The 21123-nt window shown below is 40.0% G+C and overlaps 1 protein-coding gene across 1 annotated transcript in view; it reads right to left on the bottom strand.

Annotated features, from left to right (window-relative positions):
* Positions 1-1784: 1784 nt before the first annotated feature.
* The window catches only part of ERLEC1 (endoplasmic reticulum lectin 1), a 28425-nt gene continuing 9086 nt past the window's right edge, over positions 1785-21123 (bottom strand). The window contains exons 7-14 of the mRNA XM_084760728.1: positions 20174-20397; positions 19960-20089; positions 15117-15278; positions 14397-14456; positions 10608-10732; positions 4849-4926; positions 4575-4650; positions 1785-2662 (exon numbers count right to left, since the gene is read on the bottom strand). Of these exons, the coding sequence (XP_084616854.1) occupies positions 2591-2662; positions 4575-4650; positions 4849-4926; positions 10608-10732; positions 14397-14456; positions 15117-15278; positions 19960-20089; positions 20174-20397 (927 nt within the window). The 3' untranslated portion in view covers positions 1785-2590. The remainder of the gene's footprint in view (positions 2663-4574; positions 4651-4848; positions 4927-10607; positions 10733-14396; positions 14457-15116; positions 15279-19959; positions 20090-20173; positions 20398-21123) is intronic.

Raw genomic sequence — 21123 nt, 5'->3', positions numbered from 1 at the left:
TGGATAAAGAAATTGTGGTGCATTTACACAATGGAATACTACTCAGCTATTAAAAACAAGGAAATCACGAAATTTGCAGGCAAATAGATGGAACTTGAAAAGACCATACTGAGTGAGGTAACCCAGATCCAGAAAGCCCCACATGGCATGTACTCACTTGTAAGTGGGTTTTAGCTATTTAGGATAGGATAACACACTCCAATGCACAGACCAAAAGGAGCTGAGTAACAAGGAAGGGGTCTGTGGAGTCTGAAGCCCCAAGGACCATGCATGGATTGGATCTAGGTTCTCTACATAGATGTGGGCGATGGGCACCTCAGGCTTCATGAGGGTCCCCTCGGGTGGGGAGTGGGGGGTGGGGACTGTCTCTGACATAGACTCTGTTGCCTGCTTTTGATCACTTCCCCCTGACAGGACTCCCTTGCCAGACCACAGGGGGAGAGGAAAACCTCAGTCTTGATGTAACTTGACAAGCTGGGGTGGGTGGCTCCCCTATTTCGAGGAATAGAGGATGTGGGAGGGAGGGTGGGAGTGTGAGGAGAGGAAGGAGGGGGCTGATCCTTGGATGTGAAGTGACTAAAAACAAACAAACAGGGACCAGATAGATGGCTCAGTGGTTAAGAGCATTTGCTGTTCTTTCAAAGGACTTGAGTTCAGCTCCTAGCACCCATGTTTGGGCTCCCAATTCCCTGAAACTCCAGTTCTAGTGGAGTCAGTGCCATCTTCTGGCTTCTGTGAGTATTATACACATGTGCACATACATGCAAATACACATACATGTACAGATATGTATACACATATGCATATAAATAACAATAAAAAGAATAGAACTTAGTTCTTGTATCTGGCATCTGATGTGCGGGCAGCCTTGTGAGGCTGGATCCTTTTACTTGTGGTATCTGATGCTAATGAAGCTGCATCTCCAGATTCCAGTCATAAGTTCTTTTTCCTCCTAGACCAGTGGTTCTCAACTTTAATGCCGTGACCCTTTAATACAGTTCATGTTGTGGTGACTCCGAACCATAAAATTGTTTTTTTGCTACTTCATAGCTGTAATTTTGCTACTGTTATGAATCATAATGTAAACATTTGTATTTTCTGATGGTCTGAGGGGACTCCTGTGAAAAGATAAGTTTGACCCCAAAGGGGTCAGGACCCAAACGTTGGAAACCACTGTCCTAGACTGGATGGGTTTAAGGTCTTACACACAGTAGGCAAATGCTTTACCTCTAAACTCTCCCAGCCATAAAGGCATTTATTTACTTAGTTTTGAGATAGGGTCTACTGTAGCCCAGGCAGGCTTCAAACTCACTCGGTAGCAGAGGATGACCAAGTGCTCAAATTACAAGTGTGTGCCACTAGGCCTGGCCACAAACCCTTTATTAATATAGCTTTTATCAGAAGTATTGGTTTTCCAGGAGTCCTCTGCACTTTTTTTTTTTTTTTTTTTTTTTTTTACTGTTTAAGATAGGCTCTCACTCTGTAGCCCCGGCTAATGCAGAACTGCTAGCCTTGGTGTACACACAGGTATCTTTGCAATTCCTGATCTCCCTGCATCTGCCTACTTAGAGCTGGGAACGAAAGCACGAACCCCAACATCCAGCTCTTTCTTTTTGTTGCTGGAGATTGGACCCAGGGCCTCAAACATGCTAATGTTCTCTACCTATGAGCTACCCCCTCAGGCCTATATGGCCACTTTTCTGTCCTTGTTCAGATAAGTGTATATAAAATATATGCAAAAGGAGAAAGGAGAAAGTAAAGTAACTGAATACTCTGCCACTGACTACATTAAAAGACTGTTTATGAACATTTTATTCTCTTTGAAATAAATATTGTGCTGTAAAACTGTCCGGAACTAAGATTTAAAATATACAGCAGGCAGGTACAATAGAGAGCCAGCACAGTGAGTTTTAGAATGAAGCATTCTAATTTAGGGATGAATCACCAACTGTCTGCACTAGACATATACTCTGGTAATAAACTCATTCGTGAGAAGAATCATAAAAGTTCAAGATGACAAGCAACCTGTCATAAAAGTTTCTTGAGATGACAGTGGTGTCAGGGGCTGTGAGGCTCGCCTCTGTTCTTGCTTCTAGCTTAATGCCTGATAGAGAGCAGCGAGCTCAGAAAATTTTGCTGAAAGGATTTCAGGCACTAGAATTTTACACATTTTACATGGTCCCTCATTTACATAATCAAGCAACTTCTTTCTTCATTATTTTTACTTCATTAGCCCATTATATATATGTGTGTGTGTGTATATATATATTTATATATATGCTGAAACTTAGACAATAAGTATATTATTTAAAAATAGTCCAAAAAGTATAAGGATTATGATATTTGAATAGTCCCAGATTGTTTTGAAATCACATTGCTCAAGCAAAGCCAAAGCACAATCAGTTCATACAACACTAAAATGAATGAAGTGAGACAAGCATCTGCCGTACAAGTTTATCAGGATCTCTTATATACACATGAGCTTTACAGTGTGGCTGCCAGTCCTTGTTTGTGATGCTGTAGACAAGGCCCGATGGTAAAACTCTATAACGAGACACAGTCAGGAAGAAGTGACGACTTTCAATCATCTTTAGTTGGGGAGAGAAAGAAGTCCATTTTCATCAGCTGTATCTAGGATTTTACAGATTACTGGAGATTCAACCTGAAGAACAACAATAACATTACAAAGTTGGTGAATTGAGCCATCAGAAGATAAGTAACAACAGCAAAAATACCGGGGTAAGAGACTGACACAGGCTCTTTTACCAGGAGTCAGGCTCTGAGCATCTGTGCACTTACGCCTCGGGCCCTGTCCCTGGTCTGTCCAGTCCACTTGTACACTCAGTATCTGGCCACTCTGGCTTGCTTTAGTAAGAAGCCTTGACCCTTGATGTTGCTCTTTTTGTGATTTTTCTACTCACTAGTCCTGGTGGCTACTGATCCTGAGCTGCTCGTCTGTACTCAAGAGTTGAGCTTTACCTGCATCTGCTATTGCAAGGCTTATTTTATTTATTTTGAATTTCATATATGTATACATTGTATTTCAACCAAATGTCTTCCCCGTAAGTCTTGGTACTGATCAACACAGTACTGAATGAAGTCTTCCTAACCATTTTAAGAAGTATCAGAATAGCTTTTTCTTTAGTAAGGCCTGTCAAGATGTAAAGCTTCACAAAAGCATATGAAAATCAAAATGACAGGCCGGGTGTGGTGGCGCACGCCTTTAATCCCAGCACTCGGGAGGCAGAGACAGGCGAATCACTGTGAGTTCGAGGCCAGCCTGGTCTACAAAGTGAGTCCAGGATGGCCAAGGCTACACAGAGAAACCCTGTCTCGAAAAACCAAAAAAAAAAAAAAAAAAAAAAAAAAAAAAAAAAAAAAAGAAAATCAAAATGACATGTAAAATTATTCAGTATCATTAACAGTATGAGGAATACAAACTAAATACATGAAAATGACTAACAAGAAAGACTGAAAATAAAGCTAGCAAGGAGATGGAGTAACTGGACTCTCGTGCGCTGTTGTTAGGAGATTAAACGGCACTTTGATGAAACATCTGAGAGAGGGTCTTTACTCAGGGTTAGAAATTCTACTCTCAGGTACTTACCCAAAACGAAAGAAAACACAGAACCACAGAAAGACTTGTGAAAACAGTTCACAGCCTTATTCATCATAACCAACCAACCACCCACCCACCCAGCAACCAAATGAGTGAACCCATCTGCAGAGGAGCAAATCAAGCTCACGTAGTGTACTTAAACAAAAGGATGTGACCTGGGAAAGCGGAGCAAGTTAAGTACTGCTGTATGTATCCAACATGACTGAGTGTGAAGCAAGGCACACAACGCAACTCCATTCATGGGCAATCCCAAATGAAGCAAACTTAATCTATAGTATCAGAAACTACAAAGAGGTATCTTTTGGAGATGGGGACTAGTCAGGGGTATGAGGGAACGTTACTTCAGGTAACATCAAGCTCCATATTGAAGATCTGTGCTTTGAGGCAGGCTGGCCTTGACTTCTTTGTGTAGCTGAAAATAACCTTGAACAACTTATCCTCCTGCCTCCACCTCTTAAGTACTAGGGTTACAAGTGTACACTTCCATGCCTGATTGGGTTCATGTGGTGCTAGGAATTAAACCCAGGGCTTCATGCATGTTAGGCAAACACTCTACAAACTGAGTTACATACCTAGGCCTTTGTGCATTTTATATAAATTATACCTCAAAAGACAAATGGGTATATTGAATCTTAGAATGAACTTTGCAGATTCAACACAAAAAAATTAAATATGATTAGCCGGGCGTGGTGGTGCACACCTTTAATCCCAGCACTCGGGAGGCAGAGGCAGGCGGATCGCTGTGAGTTCGAGGCCAGCCTGATCTACAAAGTGAGTCCAGGATGGCCAAGGCTACACAGAGAAACTCTGTCTCGAAAAAAAAAAAATTAAATATGCTCACATTTTAATTCTTTTCATTTGGTGGTATTGGGATTGAATCCAGGACTTCCCATACTCAAGATAAGTGTACTGCTTAGTCTCTAAATGAATCTCTAGTTGTTTTCATTTTACTTACCCCAAGGATATACTGGCAGGAGTGAGGCTCGAGCATATACACAGAAACAGCATGAGGAGAATCTGATTCTTTACACCTAAAAGACAGAGCACTTTAAGGTACTGCTTATGTCATTTTAAAAAATAGATATTTTGTTATTCTATTAAGCAATACAAATCTTTAAATGGACCCCGTATAATTTAACTTAAATAACACAATTTAATAATTTTTAGTTATTATAGCTTAAGTAAAACTTTTGTTAAAAAAGTAGGTAAAAGAGAAGGGTTCAACTTACTTTAGTTTTACAGTCACCTGTCTGGGCTTGTCAGTTAAATCACAAATATCCCCATTTCCATAAAAATGTGACACCATCCTGAGTTGGAGAAACATACAAGCTTTATTACAGTCTCAATAATTAAAATAACTGTAATGTGTAGGTAAGAAGGTTACATCACAGAGTCAGATTCTATAAGGAAAATACAAATTAGGGAAACTTTGTACTATCTTTCTTAATGATGTCCACACTACATTCAGGTTTGGTGTGATGGCTCAAGTGCCTCTAATACCAGCACTTGGAAAGCAGAGGGTACAGGACTGCTGTGAGCTTCGCGGCCAACGATGCTAACAGCAAGATCTTACCCCAACCATCCAGCCAACCGAAACAACGCAATAGAAGATACTGTTTTAAAGTTAGCTACTTCCCCAGCCCAGCATATTGTTTAGTGAAACAATTCTTCCTTTCCATCAAGCTAACCCCATTAAACGTTCTCCTGTATGTGGTACAAAAAGCAAGGCTCTGCCGAAGTGTAACTCTCAAAGTGACCAATACTTAAAGAAAAGCTTTGTTTTCCAGTCACACTCTCATCGGCGTCCATGTTGAGCATTGACTATAAGCTATAAACACTGATTTTGCAGGAAACACAAACCTAAAATAATTTGTAGTACATTGAATACTTAAATATCTCTATTTTAGTTTTTCTAACTTTGACTTTGGTAATCCTGAAACGTCAGCATATTTTGAAAACAATTTCTTTTCTTTCTTTCTTTTTTCCTTTCCTTTTCTTTCTTTCTTTTTTTGTTTGTTTGTTTTTGTTTGTTTGCTTTGTTTTTGTTTTTTGAGACAGGGTTTCTCTGTGTAGCCTTGGCTGTTCTGGACTCCCTGTATAGACCAGGCTGGCCTTGAACTCACAGTGATCTTCTTGCCTCTGCCTCCTGAGTGCTAGGATTAAAGCATGTGCCACCATGCCCAGCTGAAACACAGTTATTCTTGAGAAGTAAGATTAATGTGAGCACTACCCCACAAAAATTAAGTAACAAGGGAAAATGTCAAAGTATATTTAACAAGTTAAAAACTTACAAACACAAATGCTTTAGAACAGCCCCAGTTTTAACTGAATGAAATAATTGTTGGAAGTGGAGAGGTAGCTAAGTGTCAGAGCATTTGTCTAGCATGGATGATGGCTAATCAGAAAGCCCTGGGTTCAGTTTCCCTCATACAAAAACTGGGGCTGAAGAGATGGCTCAGTGGTTAACAGCGTTCACTGTTCTCCCAGAGGACCTGGGTTCAATTCCTAATATCCATGTGCCAGCTCACAACTGCCTGTAACTCCAACACCAAGGAATCTAGTACCCTCTTCTGGCCTTTGTGGTCAACAGGCACAAATATGGTGCACACACACATGCAGGCAAACACTCATATACACAAAATAAAAAAAATCTTATAAAAAAAATAGACCAACTAAACCAAACACCCCCCCATCCCCCAAAAAGTCATGAACATCACTACCAGTTGTATTAAAGGTGGCAGGTACTTCACTGCAAGGCTAGATTATTTTATTTAAATGTACTCACAATCTTATTAGGATACATTATTAGACAAGTGAGGCTTACAGATTATTTAGTTGCTTACGGTATTACTATTGAAGAGCCAGCCAGCATTTGAACCTAGGCAACCTGACTACATGACTGAGTTTTTGGTTTTTTTGAGACATGGTCTTTCTACGTAGCCCTGGCTGGAATTAAACACAGGCACCACCATGTACAGCTCATGACTATGTTCCTGACACTGGGTTACGCTTCTTTCCCCAAGTGAAAAGAATCTAAAGGCTGTTCCCTAAAATAACACTGACCTAAAATTTTACCTATGTGTTTGTTTATTTGTTTATTTGTTTATTTGTTAAGACAGGCTCTGTCTACATAGCCCTGGGTGTCACTATGTAGACCAGGCTGGCCTCAAACTCAGAGATCTTCCTGATCTGCCTCCCACACGCTGGGATTAAAGACATGCAGCATTATGGCCTGTTCTGCATATTTAAATTTCTAGTCTGTCAATATTCTTAGTGTTTAAAGTCCAAGCAGATCAAAGACTTCAACATAAAACTAGATACACAGAACCTGATAGCAGAGAAAATGGGGAATATCTTTGATCGCATCAGCATAGGAGACAACTTCCTGAACAGAGCTCCAATAGCTCAGATCCGCAGCTCCCATGTGCAGGTGGGCACAGTGGTGGGCATCTGTAATCCTGTGCTGAAAGGTAGAGGCAAACAGATGCCTGGAGCTCCCTGGTCAAGCAATGAATTCAGGGTTCTGCGAGAGAACTCACCTCAGAACATGAAGGTGGAAGGCAAATAAGGTGCGGCTGCCATGTGCATTCGTGCTGAATTACCTGTGTGCGCTGGCGCGCACACACACACACACACACACACACACACACACAGTAACACACATGCACACCACACAGTAACACAATCAGTAACACATGCATACACTCACAGTAACACACAACGCACACACACAGTAACACACACTTACAGTAACACACACATGCACACCACACACAGTAACACACACTCACAGTAACACACACATGCACACACACACAGTAACACACATGCACACCACACACAGTAACACACACACAGTACACATACACACACTCACAGTAACACTTACATGCTCTAAGACCAACAATGCATACATGGAACCTCATGGACTGAAAAGCTTCTGCACAAGGACTGCCAAAGCACACAACGGCAACTTACAGAACGGGAAAAGATTTTCACCAACTTTACATCTGACAGAGGACATATTTCTAATAAATATAAAGAACTCATGAAACTAGACATCAAAAACAAAATAACTCAATTAAAAATGGGGTACAGATCTAAACAGAGAATTCTCAACAGAGGAATCTCTAATGGCTGAGAAGCACTTAAATATTTAATATTCTTAGCCATCAGGGAAATGCAAATCAAACGACTCTGAGATTCCATCTTACACCCATCAGATGCTTAAGATAAAAACACTAGTGATAGCTCATGCTTGGGAGGCTGTGAAGCAAGGGAAATATTCCTCCATTGCTAGTGAGCATGCAAACAGTCAATCTGGAGGTTTCTCAGAAAGCTGGGAATAGATCTACCTCAAGACCCAGGCACAGCAACTGTTGGGCATATATCCAAAACATACAACAAGGACATTTGCTCAGCTATGTTCACAGCAGCTTTATTTGTAATAGCAAGAAACTAGAAAAATCCTAGATGTCCCTCAACCAAAGAAATGGTACATTTATACAATGGAAAATTGTTAAGCTGTTAAAAATAATGACATCTGAAATCTGCAGGCAAATGGGTGGAACTAGAAAAGCTCATCCTGAGTGAGGTAACCCAGACCCGGAAAGATAAACATGGTATGTATTCACTTATAAGTTGACATTAATTATAAAGTAGAGGATAATCATGTTACAATCCATAGACCAGAGAGACTAGGTAACAAGGAGAGCTCAAAGGGGGATGCATGAATTTCCCTGAGAATGGAAAACAGAATATATATTGGGCATGGATTGTGGGTGGGGACAGGAAAAGGAGGGATCAGGTGGGGAGAGGATGGAGGGAAAGTGCACTGGGAGAGAACACTGGAATTAGGGTGCAATTGGGGGCAAGGTAGAAACCTAGTGCAATGAAAACTCCCAGAAATCTATTAGAGTGACCTTATCTAAGACTCCGAGTAATGGGGGATATGGAGCCTGAATGACCCATCTCTTATGACCAGGTAAGGCTTCCAGTGGAGCGATTGGGATACCAGCTTAGCCACAAAACCTTCAGTCTACAATCTGTCCTGCCACCATGACGTCCTGGGGTCAAGGTGGCACAAAATTTGTGGGAGTGGTTAACCAATGACTGGTCCAGTTTGAGACACTTTGTCACCCCTGACACTCCCTGGAGGACTAGAAAACAAAGGCCTGATGGCTCAAAGACCTAGGATAGAACCAAACACGAATGGGGGAAAAGTCAGGGAAATAATTAATGCCTAATGAGAGTCTATTATACTCATAGACTGGTGCCTATCCCAACTGTCATCAGAGAGGCTCTTCATCCAGCAACTGATGGGGACAGATGGAGAGATCCACAGTCAAACACTAGGGGAGCTTGGGGGACCCCTGCTGAAGAGGGGGAGGAAGGATTGCAGGAGCCTAAAGGAACAAGGACACAAGAAAACCCATAGAATCAACAAATATGGACGCAAAGGGGCTCACAGAGACTGAACCAACAATCAGGGAGCCTCATGAGTCTAACCTAGGCCCTTTGCATATGTTATAGTTGTGTAGCCTGGTGTTTCTAATGCTTTTTCCTGCTTTGGGGGCCTTTGTTCTCCTCTGGGTTGCATCATCCAGCTTTAATGAGGTCCCTAGTTTTATTGCCACTTGATATGCCATGTTTGGTTGATATCCCTGGAAGGCCTGCCTTCTTCTGAAGAGAAACAAAAGAGTTGATGGGAGGAAGGGCCTCCTGAGGGGGATGGGACTGGGAAGAAAGCAGGGGCGGGGGAACTAGGGTCAGGATGTAATATATGAGAGAATAAACTAGTAAGAAAAAAGGGACCTCAATGCCGGGCATGCTGGTGCACACCTTTAATCTCAGCACTCGGGAGGCAGAGGCAGGTGGATCTCTGTGAGTTCGAGGTCAGCCTGGTCTACAAAGTGAGTCCAGGACAGCTAAGGCTACACAGAGAAATAGTGTCTCAAACCCCACTGCCACCCCCCAAAAAGGGCCTTAAAAATATTTTGAGTTTTTAAAATCCTATTAATCATTTTAAAAAAGATTTTATTTTATTTTATTGTGGTATATACATTTATATTATTACACGTAAGTAGAAAAATTACACATAGCAAGAAGTACCCTGAACCAATCAGGGATCACAGGAATGCTCCATTCACGGTGCTTTGGCTGATTGTATTTGGCATCTTTGTAGAAAACATTTTTCCTATCTTGGTGAGTCTAAAATTCTGAATGAGAATAAATATCGATCATATCTTATCTCTGCCAACTTGAAACCTCTATCTAGACCTAAAAACATCTTAACCCCTAAACAGTTAAGGTTAACTGTAAGACTGAACTATCTGGTCTTCAACCCCATCAGAGACTTACTTGAGAAGGAATGAAACTTAATTAGTTGAGTGAACCGGAAGTGCAGGTTAGCAGCTTCCAAAATGAGAAGGAAAGGAAAATAAAAAATTAAAAAAAAAAAAAATGGCAAGAGACAGTATGCTGCCTCAACAGTCACCCAAAACTCTCTATAATGTTGGAGCATCATCTTCAGCCTTCTGGTCCAATATAGCTGACAGACATATTTGTGAGGCAGGAACTACTGAGGACTTGCTTACCCTGTCTTGGCAGTTTGGCAGTAGACTTTGCTTGCATCCAAGCTTGCCATTGTTAGGCAGAATTCTGTCTGTGGCAGAAACAAGGACGTTTTGCCCAGTGGCTGGTTTGCCACATTTGAAGCCATTTCCATAGAGAGATGGCTCAGTGGTTAATCAGTTTTATTTATTTTTTAATAGGTTTATTTATTTATTAATTATTTATTTATACAGTGCTCTGCCTGCATGTACACCTGCACACCAGAAGAGGGCATTAGTTCTCATTACAGATGGTTGTGAGCCACCATGTGGGTGCTGGGAATTGAACTCAGGGCCTCTGGAAGAGCAGCCAGTGCTCTTAACCTCTGAGCCACCTCTCTAGCGGTTAATCAGTTTTAAAGGCAAACAGTCTTTACCTGACTGTCTGGGTGCCGTCGTCTTGAAGATGATAAGCTCTAGCGGTATTTTTCTTAGCCCATTCAACATGTTCTTCTTGGTTCCATGTCCCCACAACCACAGAAGTTTTCCCATTATCTTTGTCCTAGTATATAGAAAAATACTAATTTTAAAGGTACAGTTACTTTTCGTGTGTGCTCAGTTGTCAGTCTTGCTGAGCCATCAGGTGCCCCAAGAGTGTTGGTGATAATGTATGTTTGACATGAGCAAACAGACTCTTCTATAAGCCCCAGTCCTCATCTTCATCCATTCACTGGATAATGATGTGATGTCAGTCAAATTGAGGAAATAGGAATTTAAATGATCTTTTCTCTGTTTTTCTGAAAAATGTAATTTGCAGTTAGCCTAGTCCCTTCCCTAACTCTCTTTCTGTTGTATCAATTCCTTCCTGGAGATGTTTTGTTTTTTTCTTTGGATTCTTCTCTTAAACATTATTATCATTGTATTTGCGCATGATATAAATGTAAGTCAAGGACACGTCACCACAGTGCTGTGGAGGTAGGCCAGCAAACAACTCTTGGGAGCTGGTTTTTCCTTCCACCACTGGGTTTAGGGCTTACGCTCAGGTTGTCAGATTTACACAGCGTATTCTTTCACGTACTGAGCCATTTTGCCAGAACCTTTTTCTTTCGAATCAATGCCAACACTTTACCCCAAACCAAAAATTTAATTGCACATACCTATTTTACACAACATCATACATACTATTGTGCTGTTTTGAGAGGAGAGGGGCATCAAACCCAGGATCTGCATATTGGGGAAGTGATTTATCACCAACTTACCACCCAAGTACCACTACTGTGACTCTGTTATGAGTTAAATGTATCTCTTCCAAAATGTGTTGGAAATCTAATTTCTAAAATTACAGTGTAGGGAAGTACAACCTAATGGGGGATACTTAAGTCTTGAGTTCTGTGTGCTTAGGACAGAAGGCTCTCAGTTTAAGGTCCCACCCTTTCAATATTGAAAAGTAACTAATTTATGTGTATAGGCGTTTTCCTTGCTGCCAATGTAACCAGAGCAGGATGCTGGATTCCCTAGGACTGGAGTTACAGACGGCTGTAAATGACCATGTGGTGCTGGAATCAAACCCTGCTCCTCTGAACCACGAAATCATCCCCACACAGCTTCAAGCTTGTTCACCCTCTCTTCCTCTGGCTTTGTTACTAGTGAAGCCAGAAGGCCCTCACCAGATGGCAGACACTCTGATAACAGATCTTTTAACATCTAGAAACGTAAAATCTAGTTTGTTTTCATTTTAGTTATCTACTTTGTAGTATGCTGTTATAGCAGTACAAAATGGACTAAGCCTCTTTACCCTAAAGTTCATCTTTACTTTGCCTCTCTACTTTTAAAAAAGAAGTTTGAAGTTTTACAGTCTCTACAAGTCATTGATGGCACACTCATTTCTGAATGAAGACCATATAAAATCCCTTTCTTGATTCTGTCTTTACTGTTTAAAAAAAATCAAAAACTACATTTTGTCTTGTAAAGTAAGCTTTCCCCCACTTTCCTTATTCTTTGTTGTCCTTCATGATCATGGCAGGCAATAATATATTTCTGATTAGCAGCATAGAAAACCTGTTAAGCATCAAGTGAGACATGTAGAGCTACTTCCCTAGTAGACTTATTGCCTAATGGAGAAAAGCTATTTCCTTACTTTTTTATTTTTTTTTTCATTTTCCCCAAGACAGGGTTTCTCTGTATAACAGTCCTGGCTGTCCTGTACTCGCTTTTGTTCTGGACTTGAACTCAGAGATCCGCCTGTCTCTGCCTCCCAAGTGCTGAGATTAAAGGTGTGCACCACCATGCCCAGTCTCTTTTTTTGTCCCAGCATCTAGACTTGTTAATTTTCAACAGGGATTAGAACAGCAAAGTGCCTAAGAAGCTACATAGGGAGCAAGACTGGGTTTGAATTCCAGTCTTACCATTTATTGCCTATGTAAAACCCTAGTTTCTGTTCCTGAAACTTGTTCTAACAAAACTGACTTCTGAAAGGTGTTCTGAGGATTAAATGAGTTAGTGTGTGTGTATATGTATATATATATATATATATATATATATATATATATATATATATATATATATGTAAAAGGGGGGAGGCTGGAGAGATGGCTCAGTGGTTAAGAGCACTGACTGCTCTTCCAGAGGTCCTGAGTTCAATTCCCAGCAACCACATGGTGGCTCACAACCATCTATGATGAGATCTGGTGCCCTCTTCTGGCGTGCAGGTGTACATGCAGGCAGAACACTATATGTAATAAATAAATCTTTTTAAAAAAAGTAAACAAACATATAAAGTACCTATTGTAAGCCCAATGCTTGCTAGCTGTTGTTGTTACTATCTTCTAAAGTACCTAGTAGAACCATCAGGAAGTTACAGATTAAATAGACAGATTAAATTTGGTAAATTATATGGTAAAAGATCAGTAATAGCTGTATTAACTGGTTCAACTTTCTGGAAGGCATTTTTTTTTTAATGTGCATACTTTGACCTAACCAAGTACACTGTTAAAAATACATGCTATGAATTTACAGGCAAAACTATAATGGGCATGGTGGCACATGCCTGTAACTCCAACAGTTTGGGGGTTGAGATAGCAAGACATCCTGAGTTGTGAGACTCAGTCTCAAAAACAAAATAAAACAAAAAACAAAAATAAAAATAAAAATAAACCAAAAAACCCCCTGAAAACCAAAACCAAGGCCTCCAAACAAAACTCCAAACAAACAAAAAATTAAAACCTTCAACTGAACCCAACCTAACCCAAATAACAGCAAAACCCTGAAAAACTAGACTAACATTAACTACCTAAAAAGCTCAAACACTTCCATAGTGGACATGGATGTGGCTCAGTTCATAGAGTGCTTTCCTAGCATGTACGAAGACCTGAGTTTGATACCTAGCACCATATAAAAGGGGGCATAGTAGGCACACATGCAATCCTAGCACTCAGGAGGCAGACGCAGTAGGACCAGACGTTAAAAGTCTTTCCTAATCGTAGAGGGAGTTTCAGGGTAGCTTGGGTTAGAGACTCTATCTCAAAATAACAGGAGATGAAATGGTACTTTCTTTTACCTGAGAAAGGTGATACATTTATCAAGTTTGATTAATTCTGTAATCAATGTATTATCTTACTATTTATTCATTTCTTAAGGATGAATTAAGTTACAACAGCCCCAATAGCCTATTAATCTACCAGGCTCATGGTAATTTAAGAATACAGATAATTAATAAGCAATGTTCCTTCAAGATGACTGAAATCAGTTAATATTAAGTTTTCTAGTTTTTCAAAACTGGGAATACTCTGGTATATAATAGAACTTCCATATTAAAAGTCATCTCACAATTAAAAGTAATATTAATGTCCACCTTTTTTCTACAGATTTTAAAGATCTTTTTTAAAATTATGTGTATATGTGTATGTTGTACACTTGAGTAAAGTACCTGTAGAGGTAAGCATGGCACTGGATTCCCTATAGCCAAAGTTATAGGCAGTTGTGAGTTGCCTCTTAGGGGGGCTAGAATCAAACTTGGGTCCTCTGCAGTAGTATACATTTTTAACTGCTGAGCCAAATCTCCAGCCTGTTACAGACTTTAAAAACTTTAATCCAGGGCAGATGATGTAGTTGAATGTTAAGAGCACTTGACATATCCATGAGGCCCTGGGTTTAAGCTCCAGCACGGCCAAACAAATAAACCACTTTGGTTCATCCAATGGTAGAATGACATAAAGGCTATTTTGTACCTCATGATACTGATGCACATGTTTGCCATAGCAGAATTCATATTTCCACCAACCAATACCCTAGAGGAAAGAAACAGATAAGGTTATGCACAGAGAAGGGAGACAATATTAATAATGCCACATACAGTAGTAAGTACATATAATTTTTATAAAATCAATAATGTGGTCTAAAATGAAAACAAAACAAAACACGACAGGCCTGGTCTACACTGTGAGTTCCAGGCCAGCCAGGGATATAGATGAGTCTCTGTCTCAGAAAGAAAAAAAATCCACTAAATAATAAAACATAAATACAAAGATTACTGCTGTACTCTTCCATGAAGTATGGAAGACAAACTTTTCACCTTGAGTGTATTTACACTGGTCTTAAGAGTCAGAAGCAAATATTTATCTTTTAAATTTGGCTCAACTTTGAATTTGTGAGTATTGCATAACCAAAATATAAGAAATAAATCACTGATGCCCACTGTAACAATCAACCAAAATCATACAAGACTGTCATAGGAAAGGCCAAGCTTTTATGGGTAGAGAGAATGTAATGGGTGTGGATTAGATTGCAGAGATGTGGGAGGAGGGGACTCCACACCCATTGGAGACTGGTGTGACCCTGCCATTTCTTTGTAGGCACTTTCATTCAGTGCTCCCAATGGCCACAGGTTAGGTAACTGCCACATGTAAGGTTGTAGGGTAAAAATTTAAACTACAGTTTCACTTTCTCACCCCATGAAAACAGTAAGAGCCACTAAGAAACTCCTTTATGAACTGGTCATCTGTCAACTTGGATATGTGGGTTGTTCCAACAGTGATCAGTGGCTGAGAGCCAACAGCAATAGGTTTGTGGATGGCTGGAAATTTTTCTTCTTTAGCTGATGGCAAATCTTCCTAAAATTAAGCAGATATACTTATGAACTTCATGACATGTTTCCAGTTACAGCTTGTTACTACTTTAAAATCTAACAGAAATTTGGAAAGTTAAAGGGTTTTCTTCCCCTCACTCAATTTTAATTGTTTAAAAAATGGGACTTGGGCCGGGCGGTGGTGGCACACATCTTTAATCCTAGCACTTGGGAGACAGAAGCAGATCGCTGTGAGTTCGAGGCCAGCCTGGTCTACAAAGTGAGTCCAGGACAGTCAAGGCTACACAGAGAAACCCTGTCTCGAAAACAAACAAACAAAAAAGACGTGTGACAAGAGTGAAAAGTCTAGACAAATGTTAGTTTCACCTCCCAGTCACAGGTATGCTAATCCTCTGGCACACATTTCAATGTCACGCATTCTTCTTGTCTTTCTTTTGTCAAGCCCTTTGATACTTACTAAGTGTTGCATCCTTACATTTAGTTTGGTACAAGTTATTAAGGGTAAAGCAAAAGTAACAAGTAGGCTGAAGAGAAGTTGGCAGGGAATGAATAGGACCACCAGTTGCAATTACTCAAAGGCAGCTGAATCTGGTTGTTGCTTTAGTGGACCCTGAAATTACTAGAGTAGAGCCAAAGAAAGGAGAGCACACACAGCTACAGACTAAAGAAGGGTAGATGGAACTGATTTTGAAGAAGAGCTGAATGTGAAGACTTTACCAACAGAAAACTCGTGATCAACCTTCGAAGCAGGAATAATTTGTGACATGTGAATATTAATGTGTGACTTAGGTATATGCTTTGTGTTTGTGTGTATATATAAATGAAGATTTGAAGAAAAAAACCATTAGGGGAAATATATAAAGCTGTAAAGAGATCATTATGGTGGGAAAGTATAGCGAAGAGGTTTTGATGTTGTCTTGTAGGTACTAAGCAAAGGTAGGTGTGCAGATGGCTCAGCAGTTAAGAGCACTGTCTGCTCTTCCAGAGGTCCTGAGTTCAATTCCTGACAACCACATGGTGACTCACAGGTGTACATGCAGATAGAGCATTCATATAATAAAAATAAATAAACAACAACAACAAACATACAAAACATACAAAAATAAAAATAGCAGGGAAAACCAGGCTTAGTGATACATAACTTTAATCCCAGCACTTGGGAAGCAAAGGCAGCTGGGTCTCTAAGTTCGAGGCCAGCCTGGTCTATATAAGTGAATTCTAGGGCAGGCAGGGCTACCAAAAGACTTTGTCTCAAAATTAAACAAAACAAAACAAAAAACAAAGAAAAACAAACAGAAAAGCAGTGGAGACGATAAGGGTTCTGAAAAGACAAAAAAGAAAAAAAATGATCAATGGGGTAAAGCTGAAAAATGTATGTAGCCATGCCTAACAGGCGAAGGACGAAAGGCAGTGTATCAAGAAGAGGATGAAGTCCAGAGGCAGTTAAAGGAGAGCAACAGCCTGAAGTGTAAAATGCTAAGAGGTAGAGCTGTTGTCTTAAAAAAAAAAAAAAGCTTAGTTGGAACAACAATTTTAAAAATTAATAAGGCATTATGGGTCTGGGGTTGGCTTCCAGAACTCACACACTGTAGCTTCCAAGTAGCTGGAAGTTGTTCCTAGTGTGATGCTTTCTTTTGGCCTCCATGGGTACCATGCACATACATGGCTCATATATATGAATTCATATATATGCATAAAAATAAAGTTTTTATGAATTGTGTAATTGTGACTATAAGAGAATGTCAAATTCTGTACAAATTTGCACTGCTCCCAGCAATGGAGTGTTCTCCTTGCTCCATTCACATCCTTGCCAGCATGAGCTGTCACTTGCAGTTTAGATCTTAGCCATTGTGATGGGTGTAAGACGGGATCTCAGAGTCATTTTGACTTGCATTTCCCCAATGGCTAAAATGTTAAACATTTCTTCAAGTGTTTCTTGGTTATTAGGATTTCTCTGTTGCAAATTCTCTGTTTAGATCTGCACCCCATTTTTAATTGGGTTCTGGTTTGTTGGTGTCTAGTTTTTTGAGTTCTTTATATATTTTGGATGTCAGCCCTCTATTAGATGTGGGGTTGGTGAAGATCTTTTCCCAGTCTGTAGAATCCACTTTGTCCTACTGATAGCATCATTTGCCTTACATCATCTTTTCAGTTTCATGAGGTCCCATTTATTAATTGTTGATCTCAGCGCCTGAGCTGTTGGTGTTCTATCAGGAACACTCTCCACTTTCTCTTCTATCAGATTTAGTGTATCTGGTTTTATGTTGAGATCTTTGATCCACTTGAACTTGATCCACCTGCGATCTTCTGCATGTTGACATCCAGTTAGACAGGCACTGTTTGTTGAAGATGCTTTCTTTTTTCCTACGATTTTTTTTTTTGGTCGAAAATCGAGCATTCTTAGGTGTGTGTATTTACTTCTAGGTCTTTGGTTCGATTCCATGGATCAACTTGCCTGTTTTTATGCCAATACCATGTGGTTTTCATTACTATTGCTCTGTAGCACAGCTTGAAATCACAGATGATGATACCTCCAGAAGTTCTTTTATTGTCCAGAACAGTTTTAGATATCCTGGGTTTTTTTGTTTTTCCATATAAAGTTGAGTAGTGCTCTTTCAAGATCTGTAGGGAACTGTGTTGGAATTTTGATGGGAATTGCATTGAATCCATACATTGCTTTTGGTAGGATGGCCGTTTTTAGTATGTTAATCCTACCAATCCATGAGCATGGGAAAATTTTCCATCTTCTGGTATCTTCTTCAATTTCTTTCTTCAAAGACTTGACATTCTTGTCATACACACCTTTCATTTGCTTGGTTTAAGTTACACCATGATATTTTTTATTAGTTGTGGTAATTGTGAAGAGAGTATTGTTTCTCTAATTTCTTTCTCAGCCCATTTACTGCTTGTGTAAAGGAGGACTACTCTTTTTTTTTTTTCTGAGTTAATTTTGTATCCAGCCACTTTGCTGAAGGTGTTTATCAGCTGTAGATATTCCTTGGTAGAATTTTTGGCATCACTTGTGTATACTATCATATCATCTGCAAATCTCAATACTCTGACTTCCTCCTTTCCAATTTGTATCCCCTTAATCAATTTGGTGGTTTCTCGAAAATTGGAAATAGATCTACCTCATTAGAAATGGATCTACCTCAAGACCCAGCTACCCAAAGGCTACTCCACCATTCCAAAAGAACACTTCATAGTAGTTGTATTTGTAATAGCCAGAAATGGGAAAGAACCTAGATGTCCCTCACCTGAAGACTGGATAAAGAAAATGTGGTATACTTATACAATGGACTATTACTCAGTTATTAATATTAATGGCATTAAGAAATTTGCAGGCAAATGGAATAGAACTAGAAAAGGTCATCCTGAGTGAGGTAATCCAGGCCCAGAAAGACAAACATGGTGTATACTTACTTACAAGTGTGTATTAACCATAAAGTTAAAGATAATCATGCTATAGTCCACAGACCCAAAGAAGCTAAGTAACAAGGAGGGCACATAAATCTCACTGAGAAGAGGAAATAGAATAGACATCATGGGTGGATGGGCAGGGCCTGGCGAGTGGACTGGACGGGCATGGGGGTGGGAACAGGAGGGATCAGGTGTGAAGAGGAGAGAGGGAGAGACAACTGGAATCAGAAGTGTGTGGTGTGTGTGAGAGCGACTCTCTGGGATGAGTTAGAAACCTAGGGCAATGGAAACTCCAGGAATCTACGAGGGTGACCTAGCTAAGTCTCCTAGCAATGGAGGACACGGAGCCTGAAAACAGTCATTTCCTGTAGCCAGGCAAGACTTCCAATGGAGGGACTGGGACACCACCTCAGCCCCAAAACTTTCAACCTACAATTTGTCCTGACTACAAAATGTGTAGGGGTAAAGATGGAGCAGAAATCGAGGGAATGGGCAATCAATAGTCTAGCTTGAGGCCCATGCTGTGAGAGGCAGCCCACCCATGGCACTGTTAATAATATTCCGTTACACTTGCAGACAGGAGCCTAGCATGACCATCCTAGCTTCACCCAGCAACTGATGGAAACAGACGCAAGGACCCAAAACCAAACATAAGTGGAGCTTGGGGAACCCTGCACAAGAGATGGAAGAGGGATTGTAGGAGCCAGAGGGGTCAAGGACGCCACAAGGAAATCTACCAAATTAACTAACCTGGGTGCATAAGGGTCCACAGAGACTGAACCAACAAAGGAGCATGCATGGGACTGACCTAGGCCTTCTGAATACATGACAGTTGTACAGCCTGGCTTCCATGTGGGACTCCTGACAGTGGGAGCGGGGGCTGTCTTTGACTCTGTTGCATGCCTTTAGGACCCGCTCCTCCTCGTGGGCTGCCTCATCTAACCGAGGAGAGATGAACCTAGTTTTCCTGCAACTTGACATTCCAAGGTTTGATGATATCCATGGGAGGCCTCCCCTTCTCTAGTGGAAGGAGGTGGGAGGGACTTCAAGGAGAAAAATGAGCGAAATGGTGGTAGGGATACAAAGTAAATAAATACATTAATAAAAATGATAAAAAGTTCTGAAAAGTGTAAAAAGAGTTGAAATTATTCAAATAATTATTGAAAATTTGAAGTCAATAAAATAAATTGCCACTATTATACTACAGAAATAATTAACACATTGGTACAGGTTCTGAAATATGGGGAAGGAAGCAATGAAAAGCTATAACTAGTTAACTCTCATACCTCTTTATTTCTCTTAAATGGCACCCTCAGGATCTCTTCTTGCTGCTCCAACTGTCTTAGTGTGAGGGGTTTAAATGGAGATCCTGGCAGTGATTGGCAGAATATGTCATTCACAGGAGAGGCTCTGAACCTATCCAGTAGGGAAAAAAGCATTAGGGTTACACACGAACGATTTAAAGCACTCTATGTTTAGAATACTGAATGAATATCTTACCTATATTTAGGATGACTGCACAAGAGTGGTGTCAAAATGACAACTTCATATTCACAAGTTGTGACTTCAGCTACTGAAAGGATTTCATGCTTAGATTCAGGATGGCATATGTACATCACAGTGCTTGATCTGGGTCGATTTTGTTTCAGACTACAAGGTGTACCATTTCCCATTCCCACAGGGTAGTAGGGTGTCATCTGGCCTTCAATATTTTTAGTGGGAATCTTAAAAAAATTTTAAGACAGACTTTTCATTAGAAATGTAAGGTGGATTTGAGGATGGGGGAAGCATTTATTTTGAAAGAAAACTTCATTTTATTTGTAAAGAGAAAACTTCTGTGCTTTCTTTTAAGTCAACCCTAATGTTCCGATTCTTCAGTTCTTAGTTGAACAAATATGTATTTAGGGATAGTATAATACAGAACAAGCTATTTGATGCTAAAATTAAAATGTTAAGTTAACAAGCTAATGAAAGGTTTACTATACTGGGCTGCTAAGCTCTTTCTTCCCTAAACTTGTAGTGAGTGTTGTTTATAGTTTAGATTTTACACGTTTCAAGGCTGATTTCCAACTAGGACAGATAGTGAAAAGAAAGAAAAGAGAGAAAGAAAGGATGGAATAGAAAAAGAGAAAAAGAAAGAAGGAAAGAAAGCAACAATATTCTTTGAAATACAAGAACTGTTCCTTTCGCACAATATTACTCTGAGCTATCATCTGGTGGAGTCATAAAATATCTACGATATGCTTTGGACTGTGCACAGATAAAAGACAGTTCCTGTTCTTAGCCTGTGTAGGCAAGCAGCTTGCTATTTACATATGCAGCTTAGCTATTTACATATTTACATATGCAGCTTGCTATTTACATATGCAGCTTAGCTGTCACATTCATAGGAGATGAGTAACAAACAATAAAAAATGTTATTACCCCTGTTTCTAATGCTACATAGAGAG

This window comes from Acomys minous (assembly GCF_964271855.1).
Source record: "Acomys minous genome assembly, chromosome: 15".
Classification (NCBI taxonomy): domain Eukaryota; kingdom Metazoa; phylum Chordata; class Mammalia; order Rodentia; family Muridae; genus Acomys; species Acomys minous.
The sequence above is the reverse complement of the archived record's forward strand: the minus strand, read 5'-3'. Positions and strand labels throughout refer to the sequence as shown.